The sequence below is a fragment of the Zea mays genome, chromosome 3, assembly GCF_902167145.1.
Source record: "Zea mays cultivar B73 chromosome 3, Zm-B73-REFERENCE-NAM-5.0, whole genome shotgun sequence".
Taxonomy (NCBI): domain Eukaryota; kingdom Viridiplantae; phylum Streptophyta; class Magnoliopsida; order Poales; family Poaceae; genus Zea; species Zea mays.
In genome coordinates this window covers 34997962-35019615 of record NC_050098.1, presented here as the reverse complement: position 1 = coordinate 35019615, position 21654 = coordinate 34997962, and the positions used below count along the sequence as shown (strand labels likewise).

The following is a 21654-nucleotide window of genomic DNA, read 5'->3' as shown; positions in this document are numbered from 1 at the left end:
GACACACTTGGCATCCTTTGTAGTACTTGAAACAATCAGCTATTATTTTAGGCCAATAAAAACCAGACCTTCGCAACAACCACTTCATCTTTGGAGATGATTGATGGGTACCACAAATTCCTTCATGTACTTCGGCCATGGCTAATATAGCATCATCTGGGCCTAAGCACTTAAGCAGGACGTCGTTGACTGTTCGGCAGTAGAGTTCATCATTCATCAAAACATACTTGAAAGTTGTACGCCGAATGTTCTTATGTGTCCTGATATTGGGATTTCGTAAATAATTAGTTATGGGCGTCCTCCAATCACTTGCATCAGTTTCATTATCTACCGAATCAATTAGGAGAACTTTCCTGGTAACCCAGGACAGTCCGGAGTCTTTACTCGGACGGTCCGTGATCTGGGGAATTGGCCCTGCACCGGTTATCAGATTTTCAGTGTTGTTAAATCTCCCTCGCTTTATCCGATAACCTGATTGTAACGCCCAAAATCTGATTTTGGGGAATAGTAATAGAAATCAAAGTAAAGTGTCCCTAATGAATAGTTATACTTTGGAACCCACCATCTTCTAAAAATAAATAGAAACATTAAAACAATATTAGTTAAGGTAAAATAGAAATAGAAATTCAGTTTGTAAATTTCAAGAAATAATGAATGGATTATCCCCTTCTAGGACTGTATATAAAATATTTTTTTACGTGTTAAAGTAACTCATGATAGAAAAAAATACATTACTTCCCCCCTAAAATAATCAAGTAATGAATATTCACTTTTACATGAAATTTTAACTAAAATACTTAAAACCATATTTTCTTAAAAATAAACATTTCATGTGTGCATTGCATATTTGAAATAAATTTTCAAATAACGAGGTAAGATAATTAGTAAAAAAATACTTGCATATTATACTGGATATTTTATCTGTTTGTTGTGAATTCTATTAAAGTCTAAAACCTAGAATAAAAATTGAAGTTGGGATTTAAAACTGAAATGGGAAAATAAGAAACATAAAAGAAAAAAATAAAACTACTACTCGAGACGTACCACATAGGAGACGTTGAATTTCCACTTTCTTTATTCACCTAGACGGAGCTTACGTCATGCTGATGCAAGAAGTGATGTCATCATGCAAATTCAACCCAGCACGTAGGCGATGCGGCCGGGGAGCAGCTGGACCAGGTCCCATGACCGCCGGACTCATAGGGATTGCGTTGGGTTCAGGTTGTTGAGATCTGTGTGATTCCGTAACAAACACGGATGCTATCTAAGATTCATTCGGCCTCCTCTATGGGCATATATTGCCGAGCCCTTCATCCATCTTGCACAACCGAGCGAACAGGAGGGAGATTACCGCCATGGCGAGGAGCCTGCGTCCCGTGGTGGACCTCCGCGTCACCAAGAATCCCGAGCCGGCCGAAGACCCTGCGCCATCGCCTATCGTCTGGCCGAACGCTTTGGCGCCCTCGTCCTCCTCGACACCTCCTCCGTCGCGTCCAGCCATCCATCGATCCGCTGACCGCCGGGCCACCGCCGCCATGGGGTTTCATCGCGCCGCTATAACACGTAAGGGCTCCTTCATCGTTTTCATTGTTGATCCTCGACGCATAGGGTTTCGCGGGGTAGGATTTGGGCCGTCTGTAGACCTGGAATTGCCACCAGCGCGCCATTAGAGCCGTGGCGCCGCGCCACGCCATGGAAAGGGGCCAGGGCTTATCCTATCTGGCTGTTCAGGGTTTCGGATTGAGTCCGCCATATGCTGAGCCTCGTGTAGAGCTTGTCAAACTCGGGTCGGTCCCATCGTTGGGCGGTATCCACGGTGAGCTCGCCGGGAGCGCCGCCGTGCGAATCGCTCGCCTCTGCCCTGTTGTGTGCGCAGGGAGGGAGAAAGGCACCGACCGTTGGATCCCTTTCTTGCGGCTGTGATCAGATCGCCTGAGAGAGCTATTCGACCGATTGAATCCTGACCGTTGATTAACCAGTTGAAGGGCTAGGATTAGATCTAGGTAATGTTTCACCCGCGACCGTCGGATCACGATCGGACTGCTCATGGCACGTACCGATTCAGACCCCTCACGATTTAATCTGGTGCGTCCGGAGTTGATCGGACGACTCTGATTAAAGGATACCCCTTCGGCCCTGGTACATTTTCTTAAGAGCCCTCGGATTTTGATTAAACTAACCCGCGGTCCAGACCAGTGGTGCGCTGTGTCTTGGCGATCTTGCGGGTTAGCCCCTGTATTTCTTAGTAAATGACGCGCAGTCCAGAGTATTATAAAATCAGAGAAAAGTAATTGGAAAATAGATTTTTAAATACAAAAATAAATGCTAGAACTTTAATAATTCATAGAAAATTCATATGAGCTCCAAATTAACCCATTCCACTTTCTAAAATTTTGTAATATTATTCTCTATCACTTAGAGCCTATGTTTCGACATGAAAATAGTAAGAAAAATAATTTCTCACTTAACCCTATTTCAAGCACATAAAACCTTTGGAAATTCATATCTTAAAATCTATAACTCCAAAATTAATAATTCTTGTTCCTTTGATCTTATTTTAATATGTAGATTATTAATATATATTTGTACTTATGTTTGGTGTAATGTTTCCTATACAATGTTTGTTTGTATTACTACGACTAGAGCGAGGTCACGTGTCATCTGAAGAGCAAGTTGGTACCTGGAATCTCAAGTCCCAGGCAAGTTGTGCCCTTGATCACTTCTTTTTACCCAACCATGTTCTGATTAATCATAATGATCTGCATAGGTTAAATTTTGATGGGACCCAATAGGTTACCCTAGTTTGATTATCTTTATACCTTGTTACCACTGAACTTTTTGGGTAGTACTTGCTAGTGCTTTATGTGGTTTTGGGTATGAAGATACATTACTCATGATTATACTTTTGTTATCCGTTGTTATTTATCGTTCATGATAAGATCATTATGTTAATTGGAATATGGAGCGACCACCCGGGAAAACAGTGCTACCACAAGGGTATAATGGGACGCCCTTGGCTGATTAATTAGGAAAGCTAGTGGAGGACTACCTTACCCGAAAGGGGCAAGGGCAGTAGGGGAGTGGTCAGTGTAGGGAGGCCCTCGGGAGGATTTTGCTGCGATGGCGGTTCTGCAAGGGAATTCCTGCATTGGAGCTTCCTATAAACTGTAGCGGGTTTTCTGAAGCTAGTGGAACTTTGTAAAGGCCTCGTAGTGTTACCCTGCCTCGCCTCCTCGGTAGAGGTGTATGGGAAGTCGCGATCCCTTGGCAGATGGGTAACATGACTTGTGGGTAAAGATGCGCAACCTCTGCAGAGTGTAAAACTGGTATACTAGCCGTGCTCACGGTCATGAGCAGCTCGGACCCTCACATGATTAAATTATGGAACTTAAACTCAATTTGTCATATGCATTGCATCGCAGGTGAGGTTGTTACTTCTGTTCTACTATTTAATTGGGTTGGTATTTACTTATACTTAGTAATTGCTAATAAAATTTTGACCAACTTTAAAAGCAATGCTCAGCTCTAACCATCCTTTTTGGTAAGCCTTACACTTCACATGAACTCCCACCTTTGGCGAGTTCATTCACATTATTCCCCACAACTTGTTGAGCGATGAACGTATGTGAGCTCACTCTTGCTGTCTCACACCCCCCCCCCACAGGTCAAGAGCAGGTACCACAGGATGAGGCGCGTGGAGGATGCTGTGATGAGTTCGTGAGTGGTCTAGGCCGTCGTCTCCCAGTCAACTTTGGGTTGCTGGACCGTTGTCTCCTTATAATGTAATTATTTATTTTGTATAGAACTCCTATTATATAGTAAAGATGTGACATTCGATCCTGTGCCATGATTCATCATATGTGTGAGACTTGGTCCCAGCACACCTGGTGATTATGTTTACACCCGGGCTTTGGACCCCCTAAAATCCGGGTGTTACAAAAGTGGTATCAGAGGAATGTTGACTGTAGGACGAAACCTAGATAGAACTGGACAACCATTGTCTACTTACCTTTGCTACTCTGATTCTCTCTAAACTTTTCTTAATCTTTCTCATCTATTTCCGCTTTACTCTGATTATTCTTACCCCTTTCATTCTAAAGACAAATGTGGATTTCACACTTTGAAATCCTGTGCCTAAAGTGACTTTAGGAATAGGAGACCTACTCTTAGGAACAAAAACAAAACTATTTTTATGGGTATTTGTATGCTTGAATGTTTGTTCTTATGATACTTGTTTGATTTGGATCTTTGATTGAATGTGATTAGTTGTGGAGTAATGTCCACAATCACATCTGCATATACATATAGAAAAAAAACAGTTATAAAAATATCTAAATGAACTAGGTTATCCCTCATCAAAGAATCTAGCCTAGCAAAATCCATCTTATCTTGAAAAAGTCTATCCTACACTCATAGATCCATCTTATCCTAAAAAAATAGATTCTCATCTTATCTTGAAAAGATTTTATCTCATCCTAATAGATATAACTGACCTTAAAAGATTCTATCTTATCCTTATGGATTCATCTTGCCCTAATAAGCATATTTATCCCGCACTAGTGTAACAACCATGATCTAATCCAATGTAATTAGATATTATCTAGTCTAATCTAATTATACCAATCTAATCTAGATCCCATCTAATCTAATATGATCCAATCTAAAGTGAGTCATCTAACATGTTAGTTAATCTTGGTGAAATAGATTAAACTCTACTTCTATAGTCATGTTTTAACCTAAAATTGGTGCCCTGCACTAACTTGGTCATATACAACCAACCTGACCTACATGTTGGGTTGCATAACCTGCCTAACCCGACCTAGAAGCAAAACAACAAGACAAATTCTGTTTAAACTTATTTAACTCATAACCACCGACTAACCTATTTTGTTTACCTACGAAACTGCCTTAACCACATATCTCTGATTCGGATAACAACATCAAGAACGAAGACCAAAGAGGATCAACGTCATCAAGAAAGGATAAGCACCAACTCAAGTCTTCAAAGATCAAGTTGAATCGCCAGCGGAATCAAGATCCACGGTTCTGGATGAAGTCTGTCCTTATTACACCCTTGCCATAATCGTGCCTCATGTGACATAATAGATGGCTAGACATACAATATCCATATGTTCCAAATCGTCTACTAACTGTTATGTAAAAAAACCTTGAACAAAACTTTGATTTCCAAAACCCAATGAGAAACTAAAATTCTAAACCATACCTATTGTATCCTTTTTCTTACAAATCTCGAGGACGAGATTATTTTTAAGGGGGTAGGATTTGTAACGCCCGAAATCTGATTTTGGGGAATAGTAATAGAAATCAAAGTAAAGTGTCCCTAATGAATAGTTATACTTTGGAACCCACCATCTTCTAAAAATAAATAGAAACATTAAAACAATATTAGTTAAGGTAAAATAGAAATAGAAATTCAGTTTGTAAATTTCAAGAAATAATGAATGGATTATCCCCTTCTAGGACTGTATATAAAATATTTTTTTACGTGTTAAAGTAACTCATGATAGAAAAAAAATACATTACTTCCCCCTAAAATAATCAAGTAATGAATATTCACTTTTAAATGAAATTTTAACTAAAATACTTAAAACCATATTTTCTTAAAAATAAACATTTCATGTGTGCATTGCATATTTGAAATAAATTTTCAAATAACGAGGTAAGATAATTAGTAAAAAAAATACTTGCATATTATACTGGATATTTTATCTGTTTGTTGTGAATTCTATTAAAGTCTAAAACCTAGAATAAAAATTGAAGTTGGGATTTAAAACTGAAATGGGAAAATAAGAAACATAAAAGAAAAAAAATAAAACTACTACTCGAGACGTACCACATAGGAGACGTTGAATTTCCACTTTCTTTATTCACCTAGACGGAGCTTACGTCATGCTGATGCAAGAAGTGATGTCATCATGCAAATTCAACCCAGCACGTAGGCGATGCGGCCGGGGAGCAGCTGGACCAGGTCCCATGACCGCCGGACTCATAGGGATTGCGTTGGGTTCAGGTTGTTGAGATCTGTGTGATTCCGTAACAAACACGGATGCTATCTAAGATTCAATCGGCCTCCTCTATGGGCATATATTGCCGAGCCCTTCATCCATCTTGCACAACCGAGCGAACAGGAGGGAGATTACCGCCATGGCGAGGAGCCTGCGTCCCGTGGTGGACCTCCGCGTAACCAAGAATCCCGAGCCGGCCGAAGACCCTGCGCCATCGCCTATCGTCTGGCCGAACGCTTTGGCGCCCTCGTCCTCCTCGACACCTCCTCCGTCGCGTCCAGCCATCCATCGATCCGCTGACCGCCGGGCCACCGCCGCCATGGGGTTTCATCGCGCCGCTATAACACGTAAGGGCTCCTTCATCGTTTTCATCGTTGATCCTCGACGCATAGGGTTTCGCGGGGTAGGATTTGGGCCGTCTGTAGACCTGGAATTGCCACCAGCGCGCCATTAGAGCCGTGGCGCCGCGCCACGCCATGGAAAGGGGCCAGGGCTTATCCTATCTGGCTGTTCAGGGTTTCGGATTGAGTCCGCCATATGCTGAGCCTCGTGTAGAGCTTGTCAAACTCGGGTCGGTCCCATCGTTGGGCGGTATCCACGGCGAGCTCGCCGGGAGCGCCGTCGTGCGAATCGCTCGCCTCTGCCCTGTTGTGTGCGCAGGGAGGGAGAAAGGCACCGACCGTTGGATCCCTTTCTTGCGGCTGTGATCAGATCGCCTGAGAGAGCTATTCGACCGATTGAATCCTGACCGTTGATTAACCAGTTGAAGGGCTAGGATTAGATCTAGGTAATGTTTCGCCCGCGACCGTCGGATCACGATCGGACTGCTCATGGCACGTACCGATTCAGACCCCTCACGATTTAATCTGGTGCGTCCGGAGTTGATCGGACGACTCTGATTAAAGGATACCCCTTCGGCCCTGGTACATTTTCTTAAGAGCCCTCGGATTTTGATTAAACTAACCCGCGGTCCAGACCAGTGGTGCGCTGTGTCTTGGCGATCTTGCGGGTTAGCCCCTGTATTTCTTAGTAAATGACGCGCAGTCCAGAGTATTATAAAATCAGAGAAAAGTAATTGGAAAATAGATTTTTAAATACAAAAATAAATGCTAGAACTTTAATAATTCATAGAAAATTCATATGAGCTCCAAATTAACCCATTCCACTTTCTAAAATTTTGTAATATTATTCTCTATCACTTAGAGCCTATGTTTCGACATGAAAATAGTAAGAAAAATAATTTCTCACTTAACCCTATTTCAAGCACATAAAACCTTTGGAAATTCATATCTTAAAATCTATAACTCCAAAATTAATAATTCTTGTTCCTTTGATCTTATTTTAATATGTAGATTATTAATATATATTTGTACTTATGTTTGGTGTAATGTTTCCTATACAATGTTTGTTTGTATTACTACGACTAGAGCGAGGTCACGTGCCATCTGAAGAGCAAGTTGGTACCTGGAATCTCAAGTCCCAGGCAAGTTGTGCCCTTGATCACTTCTTTTTACCCAGCCATGTTCTGATTAATCATAATGATCTGCATAGGTTAAATTTTGATGGGACCCAATAGGTTACCCTAGTTTGATTATCTTTATACCTTGTTACCACTGAACTTTTTGGGTAGTACTTGCTAGTGCTTTATGTGGTTTTGGGTATGAAGATACATTACTCATGATTATACTTTTGTTATTCGTTGTTATTTATCGTTCATGATAAGATCATTATGTTAATTGGAACATGGAGCGACCACCCGGGAAAACAGTGCTACCACAAGGGTATAATGGGACGCCCTTGGCTGATTAATTAGGAAAGCTAGTGGAGGACTACCTTACCCGAAAGGGGCAAGGGCAGTAGGGGAGTGGTCAGTGTAGGGAGGCCCTCGGGAGGATTTTGCTGCGATGGCGGTCCTGCAAGGGAATTCCTGCATTGGAGCTTCCTATAAACTGTAGCGGGTTTTCTGAAGCTAGTGGAACTTTGTAAAGGCCTCGTAGTGTTACCCTGCCTCGCCTCCTCGGTAGAGGTGTATGGGAAGTCGCGATCCCTTGGCAGATGGGTAACATGACTTGTGGGTAAAGATGCGCAACCTCTGCAGAGTGTAAAACTGGTATACTAGCCGTGCTCACGGTCATGAGCAGCTCGGACCCTCACATGATTAAATTATGGAACTTAAACTCAATTTGTCATATGCATTGCATCGCAGGTGAGGTTGTTACTTCTGTTCTACTATTTAATTGGGTTGGTATTTACTTATACTTAGTAATTGCTAATAAAATTTTGACCAACTTTAAAAGCAATGCTCAGCTCTAACCATCCTTTTTGGTAAGCCTTACACTTCACATGAACTCCCACCTTTGGCGAGTTCATTCACATTATTCCCCACAACTTGTTGAGCGATGAACGTATGTGAGCTCACTCTTGCTGTCTCACACCCCCCCACAGGTCAAGAGCAGGTACCACAGGATGAGGCGCGTGGAGGATGCTGTGATGAGTTCGTGAGTGGTCTAGGCCGTCGTCTCCCAGTCAACTTTGGGTTGCTGGACCGTTGTCTCCTTATAATGTAATTATTTATTTTGTATAGAACTCCTATTATATAGTAAAGATGTGACATTCGATCCTGTGCCATGATTCATCATATGTGTGAGACTTGGTCCCAGCACACCTGGTGATTATGTTTACACCCGGGCTTTGGACCCCCTAAAATCCGGGTGTTACACTGATGCATCTTGTGCCAAATTGTTAGCTCTATGATTCTCAACTCTAGAGATATGCCGAATACTGAATTCGTCAAAAGAATGAATTATGCCCCAATATTTTTCAAGGTAACTATTTAGAGTACCATCAAAATATTGATATTCTTCTAACACATGTTGGACGACCAGCTGAGAATCACCAAATGCCTTTACATGTTTTACTCCCATACAATTTAAAAGTTCCAAGCTGAACAAAAGGGCCTCATATTCGGCTTGATTGTTAGTGCAATAAGTTTTCAATCGGCTAGAGAAGTCGAAGGAGACATCACTTGGTGAAACAAGTACGATGCCAATTTCTTGCCCTTCATTGCAAACCGATCCATCAAAATATAAAGTCCAAGGAATAATAGTGAGGAATGACATGTCTAGTTTATGAGTATCATTAATCCGATGTTCTACAATAAAATCCGCTACGACTTGGCCTCTCATAGATTTCAATGGTTAATAGGCCAAGTCATATTCTATGAGTGCATAAGCCCACTTACCAATTCTACCACTCATAATTGGGTTATGCAACATGTATTTGATCACATCGGCTTGACCAGAAACAGTGCAATGACTAGACAGTAAATAACATCTACACTTGGTGCATGCATAAAACAAGCATAAGATAACTTCTCAATAAAAGTGTACCTCATTTCAGCATCCACCAACCTCTGACTTAGATATGCCACCACATGCTCCTTTCCTTCAGTTTCTTGTGTCAGAACAGCCCCAATGACCTTATCTTCAGCTACAATGTATAATCGGAATGGTACTCCTGCTTGTGGTGCTTTTAATACGGGAGCCGAAGACAAGTATTTTTTAATGAGATCAAATGCTTCCTGTTGCTCTGCCCCCAAGCGAATCTGACATCATTCTTAAGCCAAAGGATAGGGGTAAAGGCATCAATCTTCCCAGCTAGGTTAGAAATAAACCTTCGTAAATAATTCACCTTGTCGAAAAACTTATGCACTTCGACCTTAAAGGTCGGATGTCCCACATTCCGAATAGACTTGATTCAGCCAGGGTCTATCTCTATACCATGTTCATGGATGACAAATCCTAAAAACTTACCAGCCGACACTCCAAAAGCACATTTACGTGGGTTCATTTTCAAACCATATCGACACATCTTATCAAAGGATTTGCGCAAATCAGCTAAATGAGAACTAAACTCAGCCGATTTTACTACAATATCATCAATGTAGACTTCTATAGTGTTTTCCAACAGCTCGTGAAAGATCAAATTCATAGCACTCTGATAAGTAGCACCGGCATTTTTCAGACCAAATGTCATGACAACCCACTCAAATAAACCAATGAAGCCTGGACATATAAATGCCGTTTTAGACGCATCTTCTTCGGCCATGAAAATCTGATTATATCCGGCATTGCCATCAAGAAAGCTAATAATTCTATTTCCTGATGCATTATTGATTAATGTGTCGGCTATGGGCATGGGATACTCATCTTTAGGAGTTGCTCTATTTAAATTGCGAAAATCAATGCATACTCTAAGCTTACCTGACTCCTTCTTCTCCTCCGACACAATATTAGAGACCCACTCTGCGTATCTTCAAGGTCTAATAAAATTAGCTTCTAGCAGCCGGTGGATTTCGTCCTTGATTCGTGGGAGAAGATCTGGACGAAATGTTCTAGCTCTCTGCTTGAAAGGTCTGAAACCGGACTTAATGAGCAGCCGATGCTCTACGATCTCTCGTCTTAATCCCGGCATCTCAGTGTAATTCCAAGCAAAGCAATCAGAATATTCCTTCAATAGATTGATCATTTCATTTCTAGGATCGGTCTCCAGGGTTTTGTTTACAAAAGTCGGCCTTGGAGTTTTACCATCTCCTATATCGATCTCCTCCAAAGGATTGGCCGATGTAAACCCCTGTCCTAGTTTATCGAGATCTTTGAATTCCTCTATCATGTCCCCCACAGAGGAATCAGATGATCTTTGTGTGATGGTGGCCTCTCCGGTCTCGGGGGCCAGATCATCCGTAATACCGTCTTTACGCTGTGGTAGATGTTCGGTCTTGAAGACCGAACTGTTTTGTGAAAGACTGGACCATCCGGCCTTAGAGGCCGAACTGTCCGTGACCAAGGACTCATGAATTTTGTGTGTACTCATCATTTAAACTTTATTTAGGATTTAGCCGATTCTCCATCGGCTCTAGCATTACAGGAATGAAACCTTTCTTATCTATACTTATGAACTGGTAATCAGAAAAATCTACTCCTGTGAGACATGTAGCAGTCTCATAAGTCCAGAGTACAGAGGCATCGACCACAGCGATACAGGCCGATACATCAGCATGTACTTGTTCTACATCATCGCCTATCCATTGTATTAACATTTGATGTAATGTAGAAGGTATACATTGGTTGGCATGAATCCAATCTCTGCCTAGGATTAGACTGTAATTTCCTTCTATATCAGTGACGAAGAATGCAGCAGCAAGGGTCTTAGTCTCGATGGTTAATTCAATGGACCTGACTCCCCTGTCTTTGATCGAACTATCAGTTCCAACACCGCTGAGGGTCATGTTGGTCTTGACAAGTTCATCATCTTGTTTACCTAATTTTCCGTACAATGAATAAGGCATTAGATTTACAGCCGCCCCTCCATCTACCAACATTTTAGCAATCGGTATTCCATCAATGTGACCACGCACAAAGAGAGGCTTTAAATGATTTACCGATTCCTTTGGTTTAGTAAAGGCGGCTTCTTTAGGACCAAAATCAAACCGGGCAACAACAGGTTCATCGTCGCCGACAATAGTACAATCGGTGGAAAATGTAATAACATTTACATTCATACCTGGGCGCTCTGGAGAAGCTTCGTAGTCGACCAGGTCCTCTCCTAGTAGGTCGTCCTCCTCCATTGATGTTGGTACGTCGTCAGAGGCGTCCTGGTGTGGTGCGAACGGTCCAGACTTAGGGGCCGGACGGTCTGCGCCTTGTGTAGATGGTCCGTCCTTTTTAGCCGGGTTGTCTACCATACCTGCAGGGTGCTGCACAAGTGTTGTTTTATTTTCTATTTTTGTGGCCGATTGCTTTTCTTCAACGACCTTTGGTCTCCATTTCTTTTGCGGTGGCGGGTACTGTGGATGTGTGTCATTGAATATCTTTTCCGCCTCCTTTTCCTGGTTCTCTTTTGCTCTTAGGCGCTGTAATTTTCGCTTTTGGGACCGTGTCAATCCCGCTGGGCACCACCCTTCACTTTCTTTCTGTATGACGACATCCGTTGTACCTATTTTTATGATGTCCTTTTTTGTCGTTCTTTCAGTTGCTGCAGGCATATGCCCCCTGCCGGATTGGTCGGCCTTTGAGGCCGAGTAGTCCGGCAATCTTATTAGGCCTGTGTCTTGTGGCCGGATTGAGCGGTGCTCAATTGGTCTTGCGCTGGTGGTGCTAACATGTTGAATACAGATGTTTGGGGTGCCCCCCAAGCGGGGTACTGTGGCATCCCAAGTAGATATGGTGGCATGCCCCACATTTGATTTAGGACATATGGTAGATGTAGTATGCGTATGGATATGGCATAGGTGGATATGGGGGTGGAGGTGTCCATGTAGGTATGTTAGGTCTCAATTGGACAATATGACCTTCCATTTGTTCCGATTGGTTTGGTGGTCCAATCGGTCTTACCTGATATTGCTCACGAATGGGCGAGCGAGGTCGCTTTGCTGGCCGGTCACTGGGGTCGGCCTTCTTTTTCACATATTTGGACAATAAATGATCGAAAGTCGGGCTGGATTTGACCAGCCGACCAGCTGCTTTAAATGTATTTGTTTTCCACGTACCTGTATCTGGTCGTCGTGGTTAGAAGGTACGCGGTCGTTGCGGGTCTTGAGTATGATCGAACTGTCCGCTGGAATTCTCCGGACCGTCCGGCGTGGTCGTGGACCATCTGCGCCTGTGCGTCGGTGAAAGGGAAATAGGGTCAAACCTTTTCCTAAATAATTTTGGTGGTTGAATTGCCCAACACAAATAATTGGACTAACTAGTTTGCTCTAGATTATAAGTTCTACAAGTGCCAAAGGTTCAACACAAACCAATAAAAAGTCCAAGAAAGGGTTCAAATAGAAAGGAGCAAAACCAACCGAAGGCTGCCCTGGTCTGGCGCACCGGACTGTCCGGTGTGCCACCGGACAGTGTCTGGTGCACCAGGTAGATCCACTCTGAACTGCTCAACTTTGGGTTTTTGGGGGAGCCACTCCGCTATAATTCACCGGACTGTCTGGTGTAGCACCGGACTGTCCGGTGTGCCAGCAGAGCAACGGCCGCCAGCACAACGGTCGAGTTCAACGGTCGGCTGACAATGCTACAGTGCGTGCAGAGTCAGAGCAGGCGCTAGAAGGCGCACCGGACAGTGAACAGTACCTGTCCGGTGCACCACCGGACTGTCCGGTGGCCCCACATGTCAGAGCTCCAACGGTCGAACCCTAACGGTTGGGTGACGTGGCTGGCGCACCGGACTGTCCGGTGCGCCCATCGACAGCAGCCCCTCCCAACGACCATTTTGGTGGTTGGGGCTATAAATACCCCCAACCACCACACTTCAAGGCATCCAAGTTTTCAGCCATCACATTCAATACAAGAGCTCTAGACTTCACTCCAAGACACAAAAGCAAAGATCAAATCCTCTCCAAGTCCCAAACACATTCCAAAAATTTAGTGGCTTGTGAGAGAGAGACATTTGTGTTCATTTGAGTTCTTGTTGCTTGGATCACTTTTCTTCTTCCCCATTTCTTGTTCTCAACATCATTGTAATCAAAGCAAGAGATACCAATTGTGTGGTGGTCCTTGTGGGGTCTAAGTGACCCAATTGATTGAGGAGAAAAGCTCACTCGGTCTAGGTGACCGTTTGAAAGAGGGAAAAGGGTTGAAAGAGACCCGGTCTTTGTGACCACCTCAACGGGGAGTAGGTTTGCAAGAACCGAATATCGGTAAAACAAATTACCGTGTCACACTCTTCATTTGCTTGTGATTTGTTTTCGCCCTCTCTTTCAGACTCACTTTTATTTCTAACGCTAACCCGACTTGTAGATTGTGCTTAAAATTTATAAATTTCAGATTTGCCTATTCACCCCCCTCTAGGCGACTTTCAGTCGGTGTAACACCCACTTTGTAAATTGTTAGAAATAATATCAATAGAGAAATAATTTCTCTTTATGTGAGTTTGATCTTTATGCATCATCATATGTGAACACCATGCCAAAAACAATTAATAAAAAGATATGCAACTAAATCATTGCATCATGCTGAATATCTGATTTGTGTGTGCATTTTTGTGACAATATTATAATAATGTAAAAAGAAATATGTTAAATATCCAGATGGGGATTTAAAACCTAAAATAATCCTAGAATTAAGAAAAAAAGGAGAAGGAAGAGATTATACAAAATAGAGGGGAGAAAGGAATTTTATTCAATAAATAAAAGTATAATTTAATAACTTCATCATAGTAGGTATCATCAAACTAGATAATTATTCAGTGTACAAAGGTGCCACAAAGTTGAATTTAAATTGAAGTGAATTTGGAATTCAAAATAAGGCAAAATAGGAAAAATAGAAACATAAAAAGAAAAAGAAAAGGGGAGAATACCTAACTGGGCCTCGGAACCCACATTTGGCCCACCAGATGAAGCAACCCGCGCAGCCCAGCTTCTATTCTTTGCGCCGACTGATGGGGCCCACTGGCCAGTCACAAGTCCTCGCGCGCGCGCTGACCGGACTCCTCCCAACAGACTGACCGGTGGGGCCGTTTGACCAGCCTCCGCGTCGCGGTCGTCTCCTCCGCGAATGTCGCGCGGCGCGGGCGGACCTCGCCGCCATGGCCGGCGTGGGACTCGCTCGGACCGTTGGGTGTTGACCAATATAAATGTGAGCGCTCGGTGCCGTGACTACTCCTCGCCCACCTAGCCGTGTCCATCGCCGCCGATAGGATTCCAGTGCACGCCGCGCAGTGACAACCCCATCGCCGCCGCTGACTCTCCTCTACGCCATCATTCCGGTGTTGCCTGGTGGTCGGGGTAACTTCCCTGGGGCCGTGGAACGCGTCCGTGGCGGATTGAGGCCCGAAACGTCCCAACGGCGCGGGGAATTCCTCGTCGGAGTAGAGATAGCACCGCCGAGCCGCCCCAACGCGTGGACAACCTGTCTGCGCGCCCGATTTCTGGTATTCTTCACCTTCTTCGTGTTCGCCATGGTCTTATGTCGGTGTAGCATAAGTAGATTACGAAATGGCGACAGGAATAGGGTGGGGGCTGCTCCGGTCATGGCGCTCCGCCGTGGAAGGGGCCAGCGCCGCCGCGGGCTGGCTTAGTTTGGGGGAAGCGATTCTGGCCGTTGGATCTGTTGCCAACGCATAGGATTAGATCCTGATACCGGTTCGGCGTGGGCACGGGTGAGCCGTTCGATCGTGATCGGGCGGGCGTGGGTTAGATTCGCGATAATTAAATCGGGACCCCAGATTACTGATCCGACGGACCAGATCTCATACCGCTTCATGGCTGGTAAGATCTAATCGCACCCACTAGTTTCTAATCCAACGGCCCATATTCATCGATACCCCCCCTTCGCGGGTAATTTTGCTAAAGAGTCCCCGTGAAACAGAGGAATCAACCCGCCATCCATTTGCACTGTACTCTGAGTCTATAGATTTTTACCCCGAGACCCCTGTACTTTGCAGGATTTGAGGCCCCGTCCAGAATAGTTTTAACCCGAGAATTTAAATTTCAAATTGATTTTCAATGTATAAATAATGTCTAGAACTTCAATAATTCATAGAAAATGCATATGAACTCCAAATTACTTCATTCCAGTTGCTAAAATTTTGTAATATTATTCTCTTTAACTTAGAGCCTCTGTTTTATCATGAAAATAATAAGAAATTTAATTTCCCACTTAATCCTATTTAAAACACATAAAACCTTTGAAAATTCATAACTTAAAATCTATAACTCCAAAAATTATGATTCCTGTCCCTAGAATTTTATTTTAATATGTAGAATATCTCTGTGTATTTTGTTTATATGTTTGGTGTAATGTTAATTTCTCTATATGCACTGTGCTTGTTTGTATTGTGGCGAGTAGAAGAGCCCGTGACCGAGGATCCTGGTGAGCAGCAGGTTGAAGTAGCTGAGCAGGAGCTCATTGAAGGCAAGTTGTGCCCTTGACCACATTTTACCCAATAATGTTCTTTAATATCATTTATCCATGCATAGGTTAATTTTGATGGGACCCAATAGGTCACCCTAGATTGTTTATCTCATTACCATGTTACCCCTGAATCACTTGAGTAGTTTGCTATTGCTTTACATGGTTTTGGGATAATCATTTATTATATCTATGTTCCAATTATTCTTGTTATTCTATTTATGTTCATGTCAAGTTCATTAATGTTAATTGGAACATAGAGCTTAACTTGAGAACCACGTGCCACCACAAGGGTTTAATGGGACGCCCTTGGCTGACTAATTAGGAAAGCTAGTGGAAGACTACCTTACCCGAAAGGGGCAAGGGCAGTAGGGGAGTGGTCAGTGTAGGGAGGTCCTTGCTTGATTTTGCTGCGATGGCAGTCAGGCAAGAACCCTGCATTGGAGCTTCCTATAAACTGTAGCGGGTTTTCGGAAGCTAGTGGAACTTTGTAAAGTCCTCGTAGTGTTGCCCTGCCGCGCTTCCTAGGTAGAGGTGTATGGGATTCGCGACCCCTTGGCAGATGGGTAGCATGACTTGTGGGTAAAGGGTACAACCTCTGCAGAGTGTAAAACTGGTATACTAGCCGAGCTCACGGTCATGAGCAGCTCAGGACTCTCTGATGATTAAATTATGGAACTTAAATTCAATTTTGTCATTTGCATATGCATGGGTTTATTATTAAATTTGTTCTATTACTTTATTTAAGGTTTGGTATTTACTTACATCTAGTAATTGCTAATAAAAGTTTGACCAACATTAAAAGCAATGCTCAACTTTAACCATTCTCTTTGATAAGCCTTACACTCCATGAGCTCCCACCTTTGGTGAGTTCATGTCACATTATTCCCCACGACTTGTTGAGCGATGAACGTATGTGAGCTCACCCTTGCTGTCTCACACCCCCCACAGGAGAAGAGCAGGTGGTTCAGGAGGAGCCACAAGGCGAGGAGTATGATCTGATCTAGGTGGCGTTTCTCAGTCGACATTGGCGCCAACGATCCTTAGTTTTTTTTATATTTATTCTTTTATTTTGTAATAAGTCTTCCGCTATGTAATAAATACTCTGATTATTGTGACATTTATCTCTATACACTCTGTTATTATATATGTTGTCTTCTTGGCGCATGTATGAGATGCACCTGGCTTTGTTCCTTAAAGCCGGGTGTGACAGAAGTGGTATCAGAGCAAATGTTGACTGTAGGACGAAACCTAGTTAGAAATGGACAAAACCTTTACCTACTTACCTTACTCTGATTCATTCTATACTTATCTCAATCTGATTCTTTCTATACTTATCTTGACCCTGTCTCACCTTCTACTGTTCTACTCTGACCATTCTTATCTTTTCTACTCTAAGACAAGAAAGATTTCACACCTTGGAATCCTACATTTATAACCTTTTTAAGAGATAGGAGACCAAAAAAAGAAATTAAAAATTATTTTCTCTATTAAAAATGTTGGTTGATTGTTCTGATGATCAATGCTTGATTTGCTTCTTTGATTGATTGAAACATTATAGTTGGGCATCTTAGCATGTACCACTATAAGGTAATGTATTAGCTTTAGTGGGTGACACACTAATCTACTTAGCTAATAAATCCCCCGTAGTAACATTCCTCGTAATTACATGCCTTGTCTACAATTCTTTCTTTCTTACCCTGTATTTCTAACCTAGATGGACTACCCCTATAGTGTTAGAAGAGAGCATTATAGACATGATCCTTGGTATGTCATGGCTAAGAAAGGCAAAGGCCATTATAGCATGTGGTAGAGGTACCGTAGAACTCACTACCACTAAAGGAGAAAGATTTCAAGTTAATATTGCAGTAACCTCCTCGTCCATGCGTGCAATGTTCTTTATACCTGAGGAGTTTGTTGGTGACAACATCCGGGTGGTTAGAGATTTTTCGGATGTCTTTCTAGAGGAGTTACCAGGGATGCCACCTGATAGAGAAGTTGAGTTTGTTATTGATCTCTCACCTAGAACCGCCCCTATTTCTAAACGGCCATATAGGATGTCCGTAGAGGAGTTGAAGGAACTTAAGAAGCAGTTAACTGAGTTACAAGAGGCTGGGTACATTCGTCCGAGTTCCTCACCTTGGGGAGCACCGGTTCTGTTTGTACAGAAGAAGGATGGATCACAGCGGATGTGTGTGGATTATAGATCTCTTAATGATGTCACTGTGAAGAACAAGTATCTGTTGCCCCGTATTGAGGATCTATTTGATCAGATGAGAGGTGCTAGAGTATTCTCGAAGATTGATCTCCGATCCGGTTACCATCAGATGAGGATTAGACCATCGGATATTCCCAAGACGGCTTTCTCAACTCGTTATGGATTATATGAGTTCACTGTTATGTCGTTTGGATTAACCAATGCACCAGCTTATTTTATGAACTTGATGAATAAGGTGTTTATGGAGTATTTGGACAGATTCGTCGTGGTATTCATCGACGACATTCTTATTTATTCCCAGAGTGATAGCGATCATGAGGAACATCTGAGGTTGGTGCTACAGAAGCTACGAGATAACCAGCTATATGCCAAGTTCAGCAAGTGCGAGTTTTGGATTGGCGAGGTGCCATTTCTTGGTCATATTATTTCTAATGGAGGAATTTCAGTGGATCCTGCTAAAGTTAAGGAGATAATGGAGTGGAGAGTACCCACTACAGTTACTGAGATTCGGAGTTTCTTGGGATTAGCAGGATATTATCGGAGATTTATTGAAGGATTTTCTAAGATTGCTAAGCCTATGACTTCGCTTTTGGAGAAAGGAAGAGAATTTAAGTGGGACGAGAAGTGTTAAGACAGCTTTGATCAATTGAAGAAAAGATTAATGTCGCCACCAGTATTGGTTATGCCCGACCTACAGAAAGGATTTGATATCTATTGTGATGCATGTGGCCAAGGCTTAGGATGTGTGCTTATGCAAGAAGGACATGTGATTGCCTATGCGTCTCGTCAGTTACAGAAACATGAATTGAACTACCCCACTCATGACTTGGAATTGGCAGCCGTTGTGCATGCGCTTAAGATTTGGAGACACTATATCATGGGGACCAAGTGCCAAGTATACACGGATCATAAGAGTTTGAAGTATATATTCACTCAAAAGGATCTCAACCTTAGGCAACGCCGTTGGTTGGAGCTTATTAAGGATTACGACTTGGAGATTCACTATCACCCGGGCAAGGCGAATTTGGTTGCAGATGCCTTGAGTCGAAAGGAACATGTTCATTCAGCTATTGTTGCCCAGCTACCTGACGAGATTGTTGAGGATTTCAGGAGACTTAATCTGGGGATAGTTGCTCATACTGAAGGAGTGACTATTGATGTGGAACCTACTTTGGAGCAAGAGATCCGCAAAGGACAAGTTGGTGATGCTAAAATAAAAGAGATCAAGGATTTGATTACTGAAGGTCGAGTTCCGGAATTTACGGAAGATGAGCAAGGCACTGTATGGTTCAAGGACAGAATGTGTGTTCCTGATATTGAAAGCCTTCGTGAGACTATATTGAAGGAGGCCCATGACTCGGATTATTCTATTCATCTTGGTAGTACCAAGATGTATCAGGATTTGAAGCGGAAATATTGGTGGTATGGATTGAAAAGAGATGTAGCTGCACATGTGGCTATGTGCGATGTATGTCAAAGAGTTAAGGCTGAACACCAGAGGCCAGCTGGATTGTTACATCCACTGAAGATATCTGAGTGGAAGTGGGAAGAGATTGGTATGGATTTCATTACTGGATTGCCTCGCACCCAGAAAGGATATGATGCTATATGGGTGATTGTGGATAGATTGACTAAAGTGGCTCACTTTATTCCTGTGAAGACTACTTATAAAGGTTCTCAACTAGCAGAGTTATATATGGCTCGGATTGTGTGTTTACATGGAGTACCAAAGAAGATCGTGTCTGATCGAGGTTCGCAGTTTACCTCAAGATTTTGGAGAAGCTTTCATGAGAATATGAGTACAAAGTTGAATTTCAGTACAGCTTATCACCCTCAGACTGATGGACAGACTGAAAGGACTAATCAAGTATTGGAAGATATGTTGAGAGCATGTGCCCTTCAGCATGGAGGAAGTTGGGATAAGAGTCTACCTTATGCTGAGTTCTCATATAATAATAGCTATCAGGCCAGTCTGAAGATGTCACCTTTTGAAGCTTTATATGGGAGGAAGTGCAGGACTCCTCTATATTGGGATCAGACTGGAGAGAGACAGTTCTTTGGGCCTGAACTGATTCAAGAAGCAGAAGAACAAGTCCTTATAATTCGAGAGAATTTGAGGGTGGCTCAAACTAGGCAAAAGAGTTATGCTGATAATAGACGAAGACCACTGGAATTTGAGGAAGGAGATTATGTGTACCTCAAGGTGTCACCACTTCGTGGAATGAGGAGATTCAAAGTTAAGGGCAAATTGTCCCCACGCTATATTGGACCATTCATGATCTTTAGGCGAGTTGGAGAGATGGCATACCAACTCGAGTTACCTGCTACTCTATCGGATGTGCATAATGTGTTCCACGTGTCTCAACTGAAGAAGTGTCTCCGTGTTCCCGAGGAACAGTTACCAATGGAAGAGCTCAGTGTTCAAGGTGATTTGACTTACACGGAGTACCCGATTAAGATTTTGGATACTTTGACTCGTGTTACGAGGAATAAGGTGATAAAGATGTGCAAAGTCCAATGGAGTCACCACGGTGAAGATGAAGCGACTTGGGAAAGAGAAGAAGAGCTTCGTATAGATTTTCCCCACCTTTTCCCTAGATCTTCTTAATCTCGAGGACGAGATTATTTTTAAGGGGGGTAGGATTTGTAACACCCACTTTGTAAATTGTTAGAAATAATATCAATAGAGAAATAATTTCTCTTTATGTGAGTTTGATCTTTATGCATCATCATATGTGAACACCATGCCAAAAACAATTAATAAAAAGATATGCAACTAAATCATTGCATCATGCTGAATATCTGATTTGTGTGTGCATTTTTGTGACAAGATTATAATAATGTAAAAAAGAAATATGTTAAATATCCAGATGGGGATTTAAAACCTAAAATAATCCTAGAATTAAGAAAAAAAGGAGAAGGAAGAGATTATACAAAATAGAGGGGAGAAAGGAATTTTATTCAATAAATAAAAGTATAATTTAATAACTTCATCACAGTAGGTATCATCAAACTAGATAATTATTCAGTGTACAAAGGTGCCACAAAGTTGAATTTAAATTGAAGTGAATTTGGAATTCAAAATAAGGCAAAATAGGAAAAATAGAAACATAAAAAGAAAAAGAAAAGGGGAGAATACCTAACTGGGCCTCGGAACCCACATTTGGCCCACCAGATGAAGCAACCCGCGCAGCCCAGCTTCTATTCTTTGCGCCGACTGATGGGGCCCACTGGCCAGTCACAAGTCCTCGCGCGCGCGCTGACCGGACTCCTCCCAACACACTGACCGGTGGGGCCGTTTGACCAGCCTCCGCGTCGCGGTCGTCTCCTCCGCGAATGTCGCGCGGCGCGGGCGGACCTCGCCGCCATGGCCGGCGTGGGACTCGCTCGGACCGTTGGGTGTTGACCAATATAAATGTGAGCGCTCGGTGCCGTGACTACTCCTCGCCCACCTAGCCGTGTCCATCGCCGCCGATAGGATTCCAGTGCACGCCGCGCAGTGACA

The 21654-nt window shown here is 42.9% G+C and overlaps 1 protein-coding gene and 1 pseudogene across 3 annotated transcripts; both read left to right on the top strand.

Annotated features, from left to right (window-relative positions):
* The first annotated feature begins 1323 nt into the window (after positions 1 to 1323).
* On the top strand, positions 1324 to 8647 carry LOC100275957 (uncharacterized). 2 transcript variants are annotated; one of them, NM_001149873.1, is made up of 3 exons: positions 1326 to 1563; positions 7454 to 7509; positions 8472 to 8647. In NM_001149873.1, the coding sequence occupies exons 1-3, from the start codon at positions 1356 to 1358 to the stop codon at positions 8526 to 8528; spliced, it is 321 nt and encodes a 106-aa protein (NP_001143345.1). In that variant the 5' UTR covers positions 1326 to 1355; the 3' UTR covers positions 8529 to 8647. The 2 variants fall into 2 exon arrangements, with proteins under 2 accessions (NP_001352275.1, NP_001143345.1); NM_001365346.1 differs by lacking the exons at positions 7454 to 7509; positions 8472 to 8647 and adding an exon at positions 3665 to 3840 and having other exon boundaries at positions 1324 to 1563.
* Positions 6140 to 21551, top strand: LOC100277931 (uncharacterized; annotated as a pseudogene). Its single transcript, XR_002267837.3, has 2 exons — positions 6140 to 6373; positions 15869 to 21551. The product of XR_002267837.3 is annotated as an uncharacterized protein (transcript).
* Positions 21552 to 21654: the final 103 nt, after the last annotated feature.

Excerpts from the sequence above, each read along its gene's own strand:
- LOC100275957 (NM_001365346.1), top strand. The coding sequence starts at position 1,356 with ATGGCGAGGAGCCTGCGTCCCGTGGTGGACCTCCGCGTCACCAAGAAT. Across the intron at positions 1,564-3,664 it reads TCATCGCGCCGCTATAACAC|GTCAAGAGCAGGTACCACAG; the intron begins GTAAGGGCTCCT and ends CCCCCCCCACAG.